At 44.2% G+C, this 19,809-nt stretch overlaps 1 protein-coding gene across 1 annotated transcript; it reads right to left on the bottom strand.

Moving 5' to 3' along the window:
• Window positions 1-12,303: 12,303 nt before the first annotated feature.
• Window positions 12,304-17,834, bottom strand: wnt16 (wingless-type MMTV integration site family, member 16). The gene is made up of 4 exons (XM_075472578.1): window positions 17,644-17,834; window positions 16,393-16,619; window positions 13,876-14,165; window positions 12,304-13,784 (listed from the first exon to the last, which is right to left on the bottom strand). Exons 1-4 carry the CDS (start codon window positions 17,733-17,735, stop codon window positions 13,329-13,331), a joined length of 1,065 nt encoding a protein of 354 aa, XP_075328693.1. The 5' UTR covers window positions 17,736-17,834; the 3' UTR covers window positions 12,304-13,328.
• Window positions 17,835-19,809: the final 1,975 nt, after the last annotated feature.

Genomic DNA, 19,809 nt, shown 5'->3' on the forward strand with positions numbered 1-19,809 from the left:
GATGATTTACAACTGACTGTCCTCACAACATGTCCAGATGTTGTACAACTAACCGTCCTCAAAAAAATGTCCAGATGTTGCACAATTAACCGTCTTCAAAAATTTTCCAGATGTTGTAAAACTAACCATCCTCACAAAATGTCCAGATGTTGTCCAACTGACCGTCCTCACAAAATGTCCAGATGTTTTACAACTGACTGTCCTCCCAAAATGTCCAGATGTTTTACAACTGACTGTCCTCGCAAAATTTCCATATGTTGTACAACTGACTGTCCTCACAAAATTTCCATATGTTGTACAACTGACTGTTCACACAAAATGTCCAGATGTTGTACAACTAACCGTCCTAAAAAATGTTCAGATGTTGTACAAATAACCGTCCTCAAAAAATGTCCGGATGTTTTACAACTGACTGTCCTCAAAAAATATCCAGATGTTGTACAACTGACTGTCCTCACAAAATGTTCAGATGTTGTACAACTAACTGTCCTCAAAAAATGTCCAGATGGTTTACAACTGACTGTCCTCACAAAATATCCAGATGTTGTACAACTGACTGTCCTCACAAAATGTCCAGATGTTGTACAACTAACTGTCCTCAAAAAATGTCCAGATAGTTTACAACTGACTGTCCTCACAAAATGTCCAGATGTTGTATAACTAACCGTCCTCAAAAAAATGTCCAGATTTTGTACAACTAACCATCCTCAAAAAAATTCCAGATGTTGTACAACTAACCGTCCTCATAAAATGTCCAGATGTTGTACAACTGACCTTCCTCACAAAATGTCCAGATGTTGTACAACTGACTGTGCACAAAAAATGTCCAGATGTTGTACAACTAACCATCCTCACAAAATGTCCAGATGCTGTACAACTGACTGTCCTCACAAAATGTCCAGATGTTGTACAACTGACTGTCCTCACAAAATGTCCAGATGTTGTCCAACTGACCGTCCTCACAAAATATCCAGATGTTTTACAACTGACTGTCCTCACAAAATGCCCAGATATTGTACAACTGACTGTCCTCACAAAATGTCCAGATTTTGTACAACTGACTGTCCTAAAAAATGTCCAGATGTTGTCCAACTGACCATCCTCACAAAATTTCCACGTTGTCCAACTGACTGTCCTCACAAAAAGTCCAGATGTTGTACAACTGACCGTCCTCACAAAATGTCCAGATGTTGTACAACTAACCGTCCTCAAAAAAATGTCCAGATGTTGTACAACTAACCATCCTCAAAAAAATTTCCAGATGTTGTATAACTAACCGTCCTCAAAAAAATTTCTGATGTTGTACAACTAACCGTCCTCACAAAATGTCCAGATGTTGTCCAACTAACCATCCTCACAAAATGTGCAGATGTTGTACAACTGACTGTCCACACAAAATGTCCAGATGTTGTACAACTGACTGTCCTCACAAATAGTCCAGATGTTGTACAACTAACCGTCCTCAAAAAATGTCCAGATATTGTACAACTAACCGTCCTCAAAAAATGTCCAGATCTTGTACAACTAACCGTCCTCACAAAATGTCCAGATGTTGTACAACTGACTGTCCTCGCAAATAGTCCAGATGTTGTACAACTAACCGTCCTCAAAAAATGTCCAGATATTGTACAACTAACCGTCCTCAAAAAATGTCCAGATGTTGTATAACTAACCGTCCTCACATAATGTCCAGATTTTGTACAACTGACTCTCCTCACAAAATGTCCAGATGTTGTCCAACTAACCGTCCTCACAAAATGTCCAGATGTTGTACAACTGACTGTCCTCACAAAATGTCCAGAAGTTGTACAACTAACTGTCCTCAAAAAAATGTCCAGATGTTTTACAACTGACTGTCCTCACAAAATGTCCAGATGTTGTACAACTAACCGTCCTCAAAAAATGTCCAGATGTTGTACAACTGACCGTCCTCAAATAATTTCCAGATGTTGTACAACTAACCGTCCTCACAAAATGTCCAGATGTTGTCCAACTGACCGTCCTCACAAAATATCCAGATGTTTTACAACTGACTGTCCTCACAAAATGTCCAGATGTTGTACAACTGACTGTCCTCACAAAATGTCCAGATGTTGTACAACTGATTATCCTCCCAATATGTCCAGATGTTTTACAACTGACTGTCCTCCCAAAATGTCCAGATGTCGTACAACTATCCGTCCTCAAAAATGTCCAGATGTTGTCCAACTGACTGTCCTCACAAAATGTCCAGATGTTGTACAACTGATTATCCTCCCAAAATGTCCAAATGATTTACAACTGACTGTCCTCACAAAATGTCCGGATGTTGTACAACTAACCGTCGTCAAAAAAATGTCCAGATGTTGTACAACTAACCGTCCTCAAAAAATTTCCAGATTTTGTACAACTAACCGTCCTCACAAAATGTCCAGATGTTGTACAACTAACCATCCTCACAAAATGTCCAGATGTTGTACAACTGACTGTCCTCACAAAATGTCCAGATGTTGTACAATTGACTGTCCTCAGAAATAGTCCAGATGTTGTACAACTAACCGTCCTCAAAAAATGTCCAGATGTTGTACAACTGACTGTCCTCACAAAATGTCCAGATTTTGTACAACTGACTCTCCTCACAAAATGTCCAGATGTTGTCCAACTGACTCTCCTCACAAAATGTCCAGATGTTGTCCAACTAACCGTCCTGAAAAAATGTCCAGATATTGTACAACTAACCGTCCTAAAAAAATTCCAGATGTTGTATAACTAATCGTCCTCACAAAATGTCCAGATGTTGTCCAACTGACTGTCCTCACAAAATGTCCAGATGTTGTACAACTGACTGTCCTCACAAAATGTCCAGATGTTGTACAACTAACTGTCCTCACAAAGTGTCAAGATGTTTTACAACTGACTGTCCTCACAAAATGTCCAGATGTTGTACAACTAACCGTCCTCAAAAAAATTTCCAGATGTTGTACAACTAACCACCCTCAAAAAAATTCCAGATGTTGTACAACTAACCGTCCTCACAAAATGTCCAGATGTTGTCCAACTGACTGTCCTCACAAAATTTCCACATGTTGTACAACAAACTGTCCTCAAAAAATGTCCAGATGATTTACAACTGACTGTCCTCAAAAAATGTCCAGATGTTGTACAACTAACCGTCCTCAAAAAATGTCCAGATATTGTACAACTAACCGTCCTAAAAAAAATTCCAGATGTTGTATAACTAACCGTCCTCACAAAATGTCCAGATGTTGTCCAACTGACTGTCCTCACAAAATGTCCAGATGTTGTACAACTGACTGTCCTCACAAAATGTCCAGATGTTGTACAACTAACTGTCCTCACAAAGTGTCAAGATGTTTTACAACTGACTGTCCTCACAAAATGTCCAGATGTTGTACAACTAACCGTCCTCAAAAAAATGTCCAGATGTTGTACAACTAACCACCCTCAAAAAAATTCCAGATGTTGTACAACTAACCGTCCTCACAAAATGTCCAGATGTTGTACAACTAACTGTCCTCACAAAGTGTCAAGATGTTTTACAACTGACTGTCCTCACAAAATGTCCAGATGTTGTACAACTAACCATCCTCAAAAAAATTCCAGATGTTGTACAACTAACCGTCCTCACAAAATGTCCAGATGTTGTCCAACTGACTGTCCTCACAAAATTTCCACATGTTGTACAACTAACTGTCCTCACAAAATGTCCAGATGTTGTACAACAAACTGTCCTCAAAAAATGTCCAGATGATTTACAACTGACTGTCCTCACAAAATGTCCAGATGTTGTACAACTAACCGTCCTCAAAAAATGTCCAGATATTGTACAACTAACCGTCCTAAAAAAAATTCCAGATGTTGTATAACTAACCGTCCTCACAAATTGTCCAGATGTTGTCCAACTGACTGTCCTCACAAAATGTCCAGATGTTGTACAACTGACTGTCCTCATAAAATGTCCAGATGTTGTACAACTAACTGTCCTCACAAAGTGTCAAGATGTTTTACAACTGACTGTGCACAAAAAATGTCCAGATGTTGTACAACTAACCGTCCTCACAAAATGTCCAGATGCTGTACAACTGACTGTCCTCACAAAATGTCCAGATGTTGTACAACTGACTGTCCTCACAAAATGTCCAGATGTTGTCCAACTGACCGTCCTCACAAAATATCCAGATGTTTTACAACTGACTGTCCTCACAAAATGCCCAGATATTGTACAACTGACTGTCCTCACAAAATGTCCAGATTTTGTACAACTGACTGTCCTAAAAAATGTCCAGATGTTGTCCAACTGACCGTCCTCACAAAATTTCCACGTTGTACAACTGACTGTCCTCACAAAAAGTCCAGATGTTGTACAACTGATTGTCCTCACAAAATGTCCAGATGTTGTACAACTAACCGTCCTCAAAAAAATGTCCAGATATTGTACAACTAACCGTCCTAAAAAAATTCCAGATGTTGTATAACTAATCGTCCTCACAAAATGTCCAGATGTTGTCCAACTGACTGTCCTCACAAAATGTCCAGATGTTGTACAACTGACTGTCCTCACAAAATGTCCAGATGTTGTACAACTAACTGTCCTCACAAAGTGTCAAGATGTTTTACAACTGACTGTCCTCACAAAATGTCCAGATGTTGTACAACTAACCGTCCTCAAAAAAATTTCCAGATGTTGTACAACTAACCACCCTCAAAAAAATTCCAGATGTTGTACAACTAACCGTCCTCACAAAATGTCCAGATGTTGTCCAACTGACTGTCCTCACAAAATTTCCACATGTTGTACAACAAACTGTCCTCAAAAAATGTCCAGATGATTTACAACTGACTGTCCTCACAAAATGTCCAGATGTTGTACAACTAACCGTCCTCAAAAAATGTCCAGATATTGTACAACTAACCGTCCTAAAAAAAATTCCAGATGTTGTATAACTAACCGTCCTCACAAAATGTCCAGATGTTGTCCAACTGACTGTCCTCACAAAATGTCCAGATGTTGTACAACTGACTGTCCTCACAAAATGTCCAGATGTTGTACAACTAACTGTCCTCACAAAGTGTTAAGATGTTTTACAACTGACTTTCTCAAAAAACGTCCAGATGATTTACAACTGACTGTCCTCACAAAATGTCCGGATGTTGTACAACTAACCGTCCTCAAAAAAATGTCCAGATGTTGTACAACTAACCGCCCTCAAAAAAATTCCAGATGTTGTACAACTAACCGTCCTCACAAAATGTCCAGATGTTGTCCAACTGACTGTCCTCACAAAATGTCCAGATGTTGTACAACTGACTGTCCTCACAAAATGTCCAGATGTTGTACAACTAACTGTCCTCACAAAGTGTCAAGATGTTTTACAACTGACTGTCCTCACAAAATGTCCAGATGTTGTACAACTAACCGTCCTCAAAAAAATGTCCAGATGTTGTACAACTAACCACCCTCAAAAAAATTCCAGATGTTGTACAACTAACCGTCCTCACAAAATGTCCAGATGTTGTACAACTAACTGTCCTCACAAAGTGTCAAGATGTTTTACAACTGACTGTCCTCACAAAATGTCCAGATGTTGTACAACTAACCGTCCTCAAAAAAATGTCCAGATGTTGTACAACTAACCACCCTCAAAAAAAATTCCAGATGTTGTACAACTAACCGTCCTCACAAAATGTCCAGATGTTGTCCAACTGACTGTCCTCACAAAATTTCCACATGTTGTACAACTAACTGTCCTCACAAAATGTCCAGATGTTGTACAACAAACTGTCCTCAAAAAATGTCCAGATGATTTACAACTGACTGTCCTCACAAAATGTCCAGATGTTGTACAACTAACCGTCCTCAAAAAATGTCCAGATATTGTACAACTAACCGTCCTAAAAAAAATTCCAGATGTTGTATAACTAACCGTCCTCACAAAATGTCCAGATGTTGTCCAACTGACTGTCCTCACAAAATGTCCAGATGTTGTACAACTGACTGTCCTCATAAAATGTCCAGATGTTGTACAACTAACTGTCCTCACAAAGTGTCAAGATGTTTTACAACTGACTGTGCACAAAAAATGTCCAGATGTTGTACAACTAACCGTCCTCACAAAATGTCCAGATGCTGTACAACTGACTGTCCTCACAAAATGTCCAGATGTTGTACAACTGACTGTCCTCACAAAATGTCCAGATGTTGTCCAACTGACCGTCCTCACAAAATATCCAGATGTTTTACAACTGACTGTCCTCACAAAATGCCCAGATATTGTACAACTGACTGTCCTCACAAAATGTCCAGATTTTGTACAACTGACTGTCCTAAAAAATGTCCAGATGTTGTCCAACTGACCGTCCTCACAAAATTTCCACGTTGTACAACTGACTGTCCTCACAAAAAGTCCAGATTTTGAACAACTGATTGTCCTCACAAAATGTCCAGATGTTGTACAACTAACCGTCCTCAAAAAAATGTCCAGATGTTGTACAACTAACCGTCCTCAAAAAAATTTCCAGATGTTGTATGACTAACCGTCCTCAAAAAATTTTCTGATGTTGTACAACTAACCGTCCTCACAAAATGTCCAGATGTTGTCCAACTAACCATCCTCACAAAATGTGCAGATGTTGTACAACTGACTGTCCACACAAAATGTCCAGATGTTTTACAACTGACTGTCCTCACAAATAGTCCAGATGTTGTACAACTAACCGTCCTCAAAAAATGTCCAGATATTGTACAACTAACCGTCCTCAAAAAATGTCCAGATCTTGTACAACTAACCGTCCTCACAAAATGTCCAGATGTTGTACAACTGACTGTCCTCGCAAATAGTCCAGATGTTGTACAACTAACCGTCCTCAAAAAATGTCCAGATATTGTACAACTAACCGTCCTCAAAAAATGTCCAGATGTTGTATAACTAACCGTCCTCACATAATGTCCAGATTTTGTACAACTGACTCTCCTCACAAAATGTCCAGATGTTGTCCAACTAACCGTCCTCACAAAATGTCCAGATGTTGTACAACTGACTGTCCTCACAAAATGTCCAGAAGTTGTACAACTAACTGTCCTCAAAAAAATGTCCAGATGTTTTACAACTGACTGTCCTCACAAAATGTCCAGATGTTGTACAACTAACCGTCCTCAAAAAATGTCCAGATGTTGTACAACTAACCGTCCTCAAATAATTTCCAGATGTTGTACAACTAACCGTCCTCACAAAATGTCCAGATGTTGTCCAACTGACCGTCCTCATAAAATATCCAGATTTTTTACAACTGACTGTCCTCACAAAATGTCCAGATGTTGTACAACTGACTGTCCTCACAAAATGTCCAGATGTTGTACAACTGATTATCCTCCCAAAATGTCCAGATGTTTTACAACTGACTGTCCTCCCAAAATGTCCAGATGTTGTACAACTATCCGTCCTCAAAAATGTCCAGATGTTGTCCAACTGACTGTCCTCACAAAATTTCCACACGTTGTACAACTAACTGTCCTCAAAAAATGTCCAGATGATTTACAACTGACTGTCCTCACAAAATGTCCGGATGTTGTACAACTAACCATCCTCACAACATGTCCAGATGTTGTACAACTGACTGTCCTCACAAATAGTCCAGATGTTGTACAACTAACCGTCCTCAAAAAATGTCCAGATGTTGTACAACTAACCGTCCTCAAAAAATGTCCAAATGTTGTATAACTAACCGTCCTCACAAAATGTCCAGATGTTGTCCAACTGACTGTCCTCACAAAATGTCCAGATGTTGTACAACTGACTGTCCTCACAAAATGTCCAGATGTTGTACAAATAACCGTCCTAAAAAATGTCCAGATGTTGTACAACTGACTGTCCTCACAAAATGTCCAGATTTTGTACAACTGACTCTCCTCACAAAATGTCCAGATGTTGTCCAACTGACTCTCCTCACAAAATGTCCAGATGTTGTCCAACTAACCGTCCTGAAAAAATGTCCAGATATTGTACAACTAACCGTCCTAAAAAAATTCCAGATGTTGTATAACTAATCGTCCTCACAAAATGTCCAGATGTTGTCCAACTGACTGTCCTCACAAAATGTCCAGATGTTGTACAACTGACTGTCCTCACAAAATGTCCAGATGTTGTACAACTAACTGTCCTCACAAAGTGTCAAGATGTTTTACAACTGACTGTCCTCACAAAATGTCCAGATGTTGTACAACTAACCGTCCTCAAAAAAATTTCCAGATGTTGTACAACTAACCACCCTCAAAAAAATTCCAGATGTTGTACAACTAACCGTCCTCACAAAATGTCCAGATGTTGTCCAACTGACTGTCCTCACAAAATTTCCACATGTTGTACAACAAACTGTCCTCAAAAAATGTCCAGATGATTTACAACTGACTGTCCTCAAAAAATGTCCAGATATTGTACAACTAACCGTCCTAAAAAAAATTCCAGATGTTGTATAACTAACCGTCCTCACAAAATGTCCAGATGTTGTCCAACTGACTGTCCTCACAAAATGTCCAGATGTTGTACAACTGACTGTCCTCACAAAATGTCCAGATGTTGTACAACTAACTGTCCTCACAAAGTGTTAAGATGTTTTACAACTGACTTTCTCAAAAAACGTCCAGATGATTTACAACTGACTGTCCTCACAAAATGTCCGGATGTTGTACAACTAACCGTCCTCAAAAAAATGTCCAGATGTTGTACAACTAACCGCCCTCAAAAAAATTCCAGATGTTGTACAACTAACCGTCCTCACAAAATGTCCAGATGTTGTCCAACTGACTGTCCTCACAAAATGTCCAGATGTTGTACAACTGACTGTCCTCACAAAATGTCCAGATGTTGTACAACTAACTGTCCTCACAAAGTGTCAAGATGTTTTACAACTGACTGTCCTCACAAAATGTCCAGATGTTGTACAACTAACCGTCCTCAAAAAATGTCCAGATGTTGTACAACTAACCGCCCTCAAAAAAATTCCAGACGTTGTACAACTAACCGTCCTCAAAAAAATGTCTAGATGTTGTACAACTAACCGCCCTCAAAAAAATTCCAGATGTTGTACAACTAACCGTCCTCACAAAATGTCCAGATGTTGTCCAACTAACTGTCCTCACAAAATGTCCAGATGTTGTACAACTGACTGTCCTCACAAAATGCCCAGATATTTTGTACAACTGATTGTCCTCACAAAATGTCCAGATTCTGTACAACTGACTGTCCTCAAAAAATGTCCAGATGTTGTACAACTTGTTGGTTGTTGATTCCTGTTTGTTACTGCCTGTTTGTGACTTCCTGTTTGTTGTTTCCTGTTTGTTGTTTCCTGTTTGTGACTTCCTGTTTGTTACTGCATGTTTGTTTATTCCTGTTTGTTACTTCGTGTTGGTTGTTTCCGGTTTGTTACTGCTTGTTTGTTCATTCCTGTTTGTTACTTCCTGTTTGTTATTTCCTGTTTGTGACTTCCTGTTTATTACTTACTGTTTGTTTCTTCCTGTTTGTTGATTCCTGTTTGTTACTTCCTGTTTGTTGATTACTGTTTGTTTCTTCCTGTTTGTTGATTCCTGTTTGTGACTTCCTGTTTGTTACTGCTTGTTTGTTTATTCCTGTTTGTTACTTCCTGTTTGTGACTTCGTGTTTGTGACTTCCTGTTTTTTACTTACTGTTTGTTTCTTCCTGTTTGTTGATTCCTGTTTGTTACTTCCTGTTTGTTGATTACTGTTTGTTTCTTCCTTTTTGTTGATTCCTGTTTGTTACTTCATGTTTGTGACTTCCTGTTTGTTACTTACTGTTTGTTGATTCCTGTTTGTTACTTCCTGTTTGTTGTTTCATGTTTGTTACTTCCTGTCACATATGAATTAATTAATGGTTTGCATATTTCAGATTCTGTTATGCTATACTTGTATATGTGTAATGTCCAGTGTCCAGATGTTGTACAACTAACTGTCCTCAAAAAATGTCCAGATGTTTTACAACTGACTGTCCTCACAAAATGTCCAGATGTTTTACAACTAACTGTCCTCACAAAATGTCCAGATATTGTACAACTGACTGTCCTCACAAAATGTCCAGATGTTATACAACTAACTGTCCTCAAAAAATGTCCAGATGTTTTACAACTGACTGTCCTCACAAAATGTCCAAATGTTGTACAACTTTTTGGTTGTTGATTCCTGTTTGTTACTGCCGTTTGTGACCTCCTGTTTGTGACTTCCTCTTTGTTACTGCTTGTTTGTTTATTGCTGTTTGTTACTTCTCGTTTGTTGTTTCCTGTTTTGTAACTGCCCGATTGTTACTTCCTGTTGTTTGATTCCTGTTTGTTGTTTCCTGTTTTGTTACTGCCTGATTGTTACTTCCTGTTTGTTACTGCCTGTTTGTTTATTCCTGTTTGTTGTTTCCTGTTTTGTAACTGCCCAATCGTTTCTTCCTGTTTTGTTACTGTCTGATTATCACTTCCTGTTTGTTACTGCTTGTTTGTTGTTTCCTGTTTGTTGATTCCTGTTTGTTGTTTCCTGTTTTTGCCTGATTGTTACTTCCTGTTTGTTGATTCCTGTTTGTTACTTCCTGTTTGTTGTTTCCTGTTTGTGACTGCCTGATTGTTACTTCCTGTTTGTTGAATACTGTTTGTTTCTTCCTGTTTGTTGATTACTTTGTGACTTCCTGTTTGTTACTTAATGTTTTTTGATTCCTGTTTGTTACTTACTGTTTGTTGATTCCTGTTTGTTGATTCCTGTTTGTTGTTTCCTGTTTGTGACTTCCTGTTTGTTGATTCCTGTTTGTTACTTCCTGTTTGTTGTTTCCTGTTTGTTGATTCCTGTTTGTTACTTCCTGTTTGTTGTTTCCTGTTTGTTGATTCCTGTTTGTTACTTCCTGTTTGTGACTTCCTGTTTGTTACTTACTGTTTGTTGATTCCTGTTTGTTACTTCCTGTTTGTTGTTTCCTGTTTGTTGTTTCCTGTTTGTTACTTCCTGTTTGTGACTTCCTGTTTGTTACTTACTGTTTGTTGATTCCTGTTTGTTGATTCCTGTCTGTTACTTCCTGTCACATGAATGAATTAATAGGTTTCATATTTCAGATTCTGTTATGCTATACTTGTATATGTGTAATGACAATAAAAATTGAATCTTATCTCAAGACTGCAGCTGGAAACGTACATGTCATACTGGTACAATGAAAATACGAAACTGGTGTCCAAAGCAGCAACAAAAGGAAACATTTCACCTTTGCCCCTTAAAAAAGACCAACATCAAGTCATTTACACATAAATAAATGTTTATTAGCACAAAAATGTTCATTGATTGTTTTGGGACAAATGATCCAGGATCAGTTTGTTGTAAGTCTTTAATCTCAGGCAGGAGCTGTGAAGCTTCCAGAAGAAGAACTGAGCTCTGTTCTACATCATTGTACCTAATCAGCTGTGATAAATGGGTGAAAACCTCCTTTCACGTGTCAGTTGGTGTCTTTTAGCTGCTCAGGTGTGCAGCTCCCACCCAAGTTACATCTGCTTTTAAAACTCTTTTGGAGGCTTGTTCCAGGATGTTCCAGTCGTTGTTCACCTGCTGTGATGTCACTGACAGGTAGCAGCTGCTGCATCTGTTTACTGTTGGGATTTATTCTCAGTCTAATATCCCGGGAGGGAAATCTCTGATTGGCTGGAGAGAATCCTCCTTGTCCTTCCACACCTGAGCCGACTCTGAAGTGTGCACGGTCTCCCAGGTGTCACGTTCTCCCAGCAGCTCCGTTTGATAGCTTGGACATTAAAAAAGTTTCAGGTGTGCTGAGAGTTATCTCCAGGTGTGCTGCAGGTGTGCTGAGAGTCATTGGCTCCCTGTTAAATTCAGAATAGAATTTAAGATTCTTCTCCTTACATATAAAGCTCTTAATGACCGAGCTCCATCATATCTTAAAGATCTCATTGTAATATATTTTCCTAACAGAGCACTTCGTTCCCAAACTGCAGGTTTACTTGAGGTTCCCAGAGTTTCTAAAAGTAGAATGGGAGGCAGAGCCTTCAGTTATCAGGCCCCTCTCTGTGGAACCAGCTGCCAGTTTGGGAGGCAGAGCCTTCAGTTATCAGGCCCCTCTCTGTGGAACCAGCTGCCAGTTTGGGAGGCAGATCCTTCAGTTATCAAGCCCCTCTCTGATGGAACCAGCTGCCAGTTTGGGAGGCAGAGCCTTCAGTTATCAGGCCCCTCTCTGATGGAAGCAGCTGCCAGTTTGGGAGGCAGAGCCTTCAGTTATCAGGCCCCTCTCTGATGGAAGCAGCTGCCAGTTTGGGAGGCAGAGCCTTCAGTTATCAGGCCCCTCTCTGTGGAACCAGCTGCCAGTTTGGGAGGCAGATCCTTCAGTTATCAAGCCCCTCTCTGATGGAACCAGCTGCCAGTTTGGGAGGCAGAGCCTTCAGTTATCAGGCCCCTCTCTGATGGAACCAGCTGCCAGTTTGGGAGGCAGAGCCTTCAGTTATCAGGCCCCTCTCTGTGGAACCAGCTGCCAGTTTGGGAGGCAGATCCTTCAGTTATCAAGCCCCTCTCTGATGGAACCAGCTGCCAGTTTGGGAGGCAGAGCCTTCAGTTATCAGGCCCCTCTCTGTGGAATCAGCTGCCAGTTTGGGAGGCAGAGCCTTCAGTTATCAGGCCCCTCTCTTGTGGAATAATGCCAGTAAATGTCCAGGAAGCGGACACCCTTTCCACTTTTAAGAACAGGCTTAAAACTTTCCTTTCTGATAAAGCTTATAGTTAGGGATGGCTCAGGTGACCCTGAAACATCCCATAGTTAAGCTGCTATAGGCCTAGACTGCTGGGGGGCCTCATCTGTCACACCTTTCCTCACTTTACTCTCTTTATGTATATGTGACATTATTGTGGTCATTAACTCGTGTTTCCCTGTTCCAACAGGTATCCTTTGAATGGTGTTACAGTGTTTGTTGTCCTCTCTTTTCTGTCTTCTCAAACCCCAGCTGGTGGAGGCGGATGGCCACCCTTCCTGAGTCTGGTTCTGCCAGAGGTTTATTCCTGTTCAAAGGGAGTCGTTTCTCTCCACAGTCACCTCAGGCACGCGCAGGATGGGAGATTGGACCGAAAAGAAAAAAGTTTCAGTGCAATCTGTTGGTTTCCTTAGCTAGGAAATGGTTTTTGAATTGGCTCTATATGAACGAATTGGATTATTTTATTATATAATTATGATTACAATTAATTGAATTCCAATTGGCTTGAATTGGACTTTATTTTCTAAGTGCCTTGAGATGACATTTGTTGTATTTGGCGCTATATAAATAAAAATTAATTGAATTGAATTGAATCTCCAGGTGTGCGGTCATTTGCAGGTGTGCATGTCGTTCATGCTCTCGCAGCGCCTGCAGCGGACGTAGCAGCACCAGACGAACTTGCACTCGCAGCGCTGGACGTGCCTCACCACGTGCGTGTTGTAGCCTCTGCCGCAGCAGAGCAGGTTGCAGCCGTCTGGCCCGGCGGACGCCCGGTTGCAGCGGCGGCCTCTGGTCCCGGCGATGCCCCGCCGCCGGTCAGCCAGGCAGTAGTTTGGAGACTTATTCAGGTGGATGAGCTGGTGTTTGTCGACGGGGCGGCGCTGATCCTTCCTCCTCGCTTTCTTCCTTGACCGGTCCGACACCTGAATGCTGCGCTCATACCGCTCCTTCAGATACGCGCCAACACGCTCGAATGGCGCCATCGTCCTCCAACACGTCTTCACGGCGCAGGAGCCGGAGACGCCGTGACAGCGACAGTCTGTAGACATTGTCCTGTCGACCACCTGCAGGACGCATAAACACCAAGTTGCACATGTGCTGAACATGTCAGTGACTGGAAGGTTTCGCAGAGCGCAGGTGGAGGGCGGCGCTCACCTGTCGTCCCGCCTCGCTGTTGTGCTGGTTCATGGTGCTCAGCGTGTAGGCGCCGCGGCCGGCCGACATGTTCTTCACCGTGTTGTCGATGAACTTGCGGCTGAACCAGGTCCCGTACTGGATGTGATCCGAACAGCCGCCCCAGTGCCAGCCCTCCGTTGCTGAGCCGCCGCCCCGCAGGCGCGCATCGCAGCCACACTCCGTCATGTTGCCCTGGCTGCAGGAGCGCGTGATGGCGTGCACGAGTCCCGCCGCCATCACTGCATATATGTAGGCTGTTTCTTTAGTTCCTGCAGGACGCACACACAGTGGATCAGTCAGAAGAAGGAAACACTGAGGAAGCTAAACACTTTAAGTATCAACTGAGAGTCAAACAGGTCAAAGTCATCATAACCTAACCCTAACCTGCTGCCATTATCTGCTTGGAGGCTGCATCTTCTCAGCATTTTACACATTTGAAGCTTTCTGTGCCTCGTTTTATTCCGTAATAACGTGTCATATGGTCAGGCTTAAGGTACAGTATGTAGGGGGTCTACACACCATCAGAGTCAGTGTACATACTGTGAACTGGTTACAGTTACTGGTTAACTGGTTACAGTTACTGGTTAGACAGTTACTGGTTAACTGGTTAGACAGTTACTGGTCAACTGGCTTCTGCAGGTCACTTGTTGACATGAAATACCACTAAAAGCATTTAGAGCATGTTAACTTTGTCTGCTGGGCTGATTTTAAACTTCCTGACCAACAGGACGCACGGAGGGGCAAGGTGGATGATATCTGCTGTGAAATGAGATGCACTTCCACATGTTCACCACAGGGAGGCGCGGTCACAATTACTGTTCATTATGTGAAGATGTGACAGCAGGACTGTTGTTGGACATGCAGATGGTTCTGCTTCATGAACAGGAGAACAGATCGGACCTCCAGTTAATCACAGCAAAGCTAAAGAGTTGAACTCCTTAAAGGGTCTGCTCGTCTGATTGGTTAAAGAGACACAATCCATTTTAAATGATGACTCCCATCCTTTGTTCAGGGATTTGAAGCTTCTTCTTCCATCTGGATGAAGGTTTTTAGCTACTAAAGCTTTTTTCACTTCTTTTTAAGGTATTTGATTTAGTTTGGAATAAGGTTTTAATCAAAGAGATTATTGATCTGATGTTTTTCCATCTGTCCTGATCTGTGGAGCATCATGGGGATAGACTCCAGAGCCCCGTCTCCTGAACGGCTGGACTTCATGTCTGCATCAGGGGGGCTGACCACATGATGGCTGCGTTTAGTTCAGTAATCTCTCCAAGACGGACGTAAACAGGAACTACAGACACTTCTGTGGAAATATTTTGAACTAAAAGTGAGTTAACTGATTAATCTTTCTGATTTTAACTGAAATATTTGACCTTTCTGTCAGAATAAAGAGTCACTGAACTCTCTGTAAGGAGTTGCTGATGTCACATGACCCATTTAAACTGTGACCACACGTGCACTTTTAGTGACCAATGACAGGAAATTTCCTGAAATAAAGATAATTACATGTTCTGGATCCTGCTGGAGTATAAGAAACTGCTTTGTGCGTTTCAGAGGAATCAAAGTCTGCAAAATTTCAAGAAATTCTCCTGAACCACATTTAGCCGAGCAGTTTACAGCCAAAGTCTGATAATAGCCAAAAATCTTTTCCACGACCTTAAAGGGATAGTTCGCCTCGTTTGACATGAAGCTGTATGACATCCCATATTAGAGGAAAACTATCCCTTTAAGGGGAAACGTCCTTTCTCTCCTAAAGGACGGTCCGGCGTTTCCTAAAGGAGACCGCTGAGGAAGCGTCGGAGCTCCTTTCTCTCCTAAAGGACGGTCCGGCGTTTCCTAAAGGAGACCGCTGAGGAAGCGTCGGAGCTCCTTTCTCTCCTAAAGGACGGTCCTGCGTTTCCTAAAGGAGACCGCTGAGGAAGCGTCGGAGCTCCTTTCCTTAGTATTTGGAGCATTCAGACAGCTCTGATCATGGCTGCTGCTCACATACTTCCAGCTCATTTCACTCAGTTAACTTAGGAAGGTTCTGAACACACTGTTGGACCGGGCTCGAAGGTTCTGTGAGGAGCTGGACTAACATGTAGTTCCTGTGTTTGGCCTGTGGGTGGCAGACTGAGCTCAGGTGTCTCATACCAGGTGAGTAATTACATGATAGTTTCTGTATAACTTTTTATACATTTCTATAGAGATACATAACACAAGCTCAAACATATAGATATTTATATGTTATATGTTAAATCCAATTAAAAGTTTTTTTTTCTCTTAATTGATTTAATTTAGAAAGATGAAAGAAAAGAAGAGTCTTCAGGACAGGTTCAGGCTGAAATGTGTTAAATGCTGACAGAACTTTACAGTCGTGATGCTTTAGTTTAGGATAGTTTCTACAGCCGTGACACGTGTTTTATTGAGCAGAACCGATCCGGTAAGGAGCAGGGCGCAGGTTAAAGGTGTGACCCGGTTTCTGACCCGGTCTGTGTCTCTGAGTGCAGCACTGACCGCTCGTGAGCTCGTGCCCGAACACGGGCGGCTCCTCGGAGATGGAGCAGTTCCAGCGCTCGTGTCTGAACTGGTTCTGACACTCGGTCACCGCCAGCCGGGCTCCGTCCCGCAGGCTGGGCAGCAGGAACGGCTTCCGGCGGCACAGCTCCCGCTGCCGGGCGCTCAGGGGCAGGTTAGCGCAGCCCAGCTTCTCCGGAACTCCGGCGGAGGTCACACCCAGCCACCTGTGGAGGACAGCGGCTCCGTTAGCGCACAGACTGCGGGGGAAGCTGAGGAGCTGCGGGTCGGAACTACCCACACCCCACAAGAGACAAAACGTTTTATAAGGACAAAATAAAAATAAAAATAAAAATAGTTAAACAAAGTAAAAAAAACATGCCTCTTTATAAAGTATTTACACGCGCACACACCCATATACGTGTGTGTGTGTGTGTGTGTGTGTGAGAGAGAACCCGAGGTGAACCGAACTCAAACGGGGCTTTCTTCTTTTTTTCTGACTGAACTTGAGATTTTATTGCGTTTAATTTTTAAATTAAATCACAGATTCAGTCAGAGTGTGCGCGCGTGTGTGTGTGAATAAAGGGCTGGATCCGGACGTGCAGCTGTTCAGCTTTGCTTTATTGGATTTCCTAAATGAATTGCGTGAAACCTGCGCGCGTGTGGCCGCCTCAGCGCAGAGCACGTGAACAAAGCAAAGTGCTCATCGCTGCTGGTGCTCATGTATCGTCTCTCTGAGAGCTGCATACGCACGCGCGGACATGTGGTCCGAATTAACGTCGGGCCTCCGAGGCCTGAATATGAGCGCGTGCAGCGGAGCTTCACCTGCGCGCGCGTCGGTTCAGAGCAGCTAAATGAAATCAGACCATCACAGTTTCATTACTTTAGTTTTCCAGGATGTGGCTGAACGCACGCGCACTACAAAGTCAATCAAACGACGTGCACGCTTGTTTCGCAACAGGCGGCCTCAGATGAGCAGGTCTGGTGCTCGCGGCCTACCTGCACGCAGTAAAATGGACTCTGGATACTGGGGCGCGGACGTTGGCCTCGGGCTCACATTCCACAAACAAACAGCCCGCGTGCGCTAAACTGGTTCTGCAGGAGCGCGTGGAAATGTGCTGTTAATTCCATAAAAACTGAATCTGAGAGTTTCAGGGAGGAAAGGGTCCGAACAGAGGGGTTATCCACAGCCGCGTGCGTCTCACCCGGAGGTTCGGTTCGGTTCGGTCCGGTTCCGCAGCTCCTACTTACATCCAGCTGGCCCGGCAGCGCAGCGGACACACAGAGGCCAGCAGCAGAGTCAGGGTGCACACGCGTCGAACCCCACAGCTCCGGGTCTCCATCCCTCCTCATCAGCCCACCGGGAGTCTCTGTCTCATGCTGAAACCCGGTCCGAGAGCGCGAGCGTTAATCCCGCTCCCCGTGCGTTAAAGATCCGGGCCTCAGAGGATGAAGTCCTGCTGCTCATCTAAACTTTTTACTCTAAGAGCCAGAAGCTGCAGCCTGGACCAGTCCCCGTGCCGGACAATCCTCATTGGCCCAGCCCAGGGGCTGACGTCAGAGCTGGACTCTAATTGGTCAGATGGATCAGAGACATTATTATTATTAATACCTGCTGACTTTGGATCTGCGGTGAGCAAACGAGGCAGAGCAGAAAACTTTATTCCTGTCTGTTTGCTCCATAAATGATCAGCCGACACACTTCCTGTCGTCTCCCGGAGCTGCAGTCGCTCACCGACAGACGGAAAACTCTTCTGGATTTAAAACACTGTGAGGAAACGACCAGCTTCACACTCAGATATGACAATATGTTTTATTTACATTCAGAAAGACTTCAGATTACAAGGTGAGAAGAAGACGAGTCTCAGTTCTTCACAGCTGCATTCATCGTGTCTGTGATCACATTCATATAAAGTTACTGTGTTTTCCAGCATGTAAACATGTTCAGAGAAAAAGCAAAATAAACATCTGTAGAAAAATATAGAAAATATATCAACAGAAAATCAGATAAGATGTTTGGTTCAGGTGATAAACGCAGTTATCTGATACACACAACAAATCACTGAGTGAGGTATAGAACAGTATAAAAATATACAGAGGAGGCCGCCACAGACAGCGACAGGTGGTCACAGGCCGCTACAGGCAGCGACAGGTTGTCACAGGCCGCCACAGGCCGCTACAGGCAGCGACAGGTGGTCAGAGGCCGCCACAGACAGCGACAGGTGGTCACAGGCCGCTACAGGCAGCGACAGGTGGTCACAGGCCGCCACAGGCCGCTACAGGCAGCGACAGGTGGTCACAGGCCGCCACAGGCAGCGACAGGTGGTCACAGGCCGCTACAGGCAGCGACAGGTTGTCACAGGCCGCCACAGGCCGCTACAGGCAGCGACAGGTGGTCAGAGGCCACCACAGACAGCGACAGGTGGTCACAGGCCGCTACAGGCAGCGACAGGTGGTCACAGGCCGCCACAGGCCGCTACAGGCAGCGACAGGTGGTCACAGGCCGCCACAGGCAGCGAGAGGCAGCGACAGGTGGTCACAGGCCGCCACAGGCAGCGGGAGGCAGCGACAGGTGGTCACAGGCTGCCACAGGCCGCTACAGGCAGCGACAGGTGGTCACAGGCCGCCACAGGCAGTGAGAGGCAGCGACAGGTGGTCACAGGCCGCCACAGGCAGCGAGAGGCAGCGACAGGTGGTCACAGGCCGCTACAGGCAGCGACAGGTGGTCACAGGCCGCCACAGGCAGCGAGAGGCAGCGACAGGTGGTCACAGGCCGCCACAGGCAGCGAGAGGCAGTGACAGGTGGCCACAGGCTGCCATGGGCAGCGAGAGGCAGTGACAGGTGGCCACAGGCTGCCATAGGCAGCAACAGGTAGCGACAGGTGGTCACAGGCTGCTACAGGCAGCGAGAGGCAGCGACAGGTGGTCACAGGCCGCCACAGGCAGCGAGAGGCAGCGACAGGTGGTCACAGTCCGCCACAGGCAGCGACAGGTGGCCACAGGCAGCGACAGGTGGCCACAGGCAGCGAGACGCAGCGAGAGGCAGCGACAGGTGGTCACAGGCAGCGAGAGGCAGCGACAAGTGGTCACAGGCCGCCACAGACAGCGATAGGTGGTCATAGGCAGCGAGAGGTAGCGACAGGTGGTCACAGGCAGCGAGAGGCAGCAACATGTGGTCACAGGCTGCTACAGGCAACAAGAGGCAGCGACAGGTGGTCACAGGCAGCGAGAGGCAGCGACAGGTGGTCACAGGCTGCTACAGGGAGCGAGAGGCAGCGACAGGTGGTCACAGGCTGCTACAGGCAGCGAGAGGCAGCGACAGGTGGTCTCAAGCTGCTACAGGCAGCGAGAGGCAGCGACAGGTGGTCACAGGCCGCTACAGGCAGCGAGAGGCAGCGACAGGTGGTCACAGGCCGC

This window comes from Odontesthes bonariensis, chromosome 8 (genome assembly GCF_027942865.1).
Source record: "Odontesthes bonariensis isolate fOdoBon6 chromosome 8, fOdoBon6.hap1, whole genome shotgun sequence".
NCBI lineage: Eukaryota > Metazoa > Chordata > Actinopteri > Atheriniformes > Atherinopsidae > Odontesthes > Odontesthes bonariensis.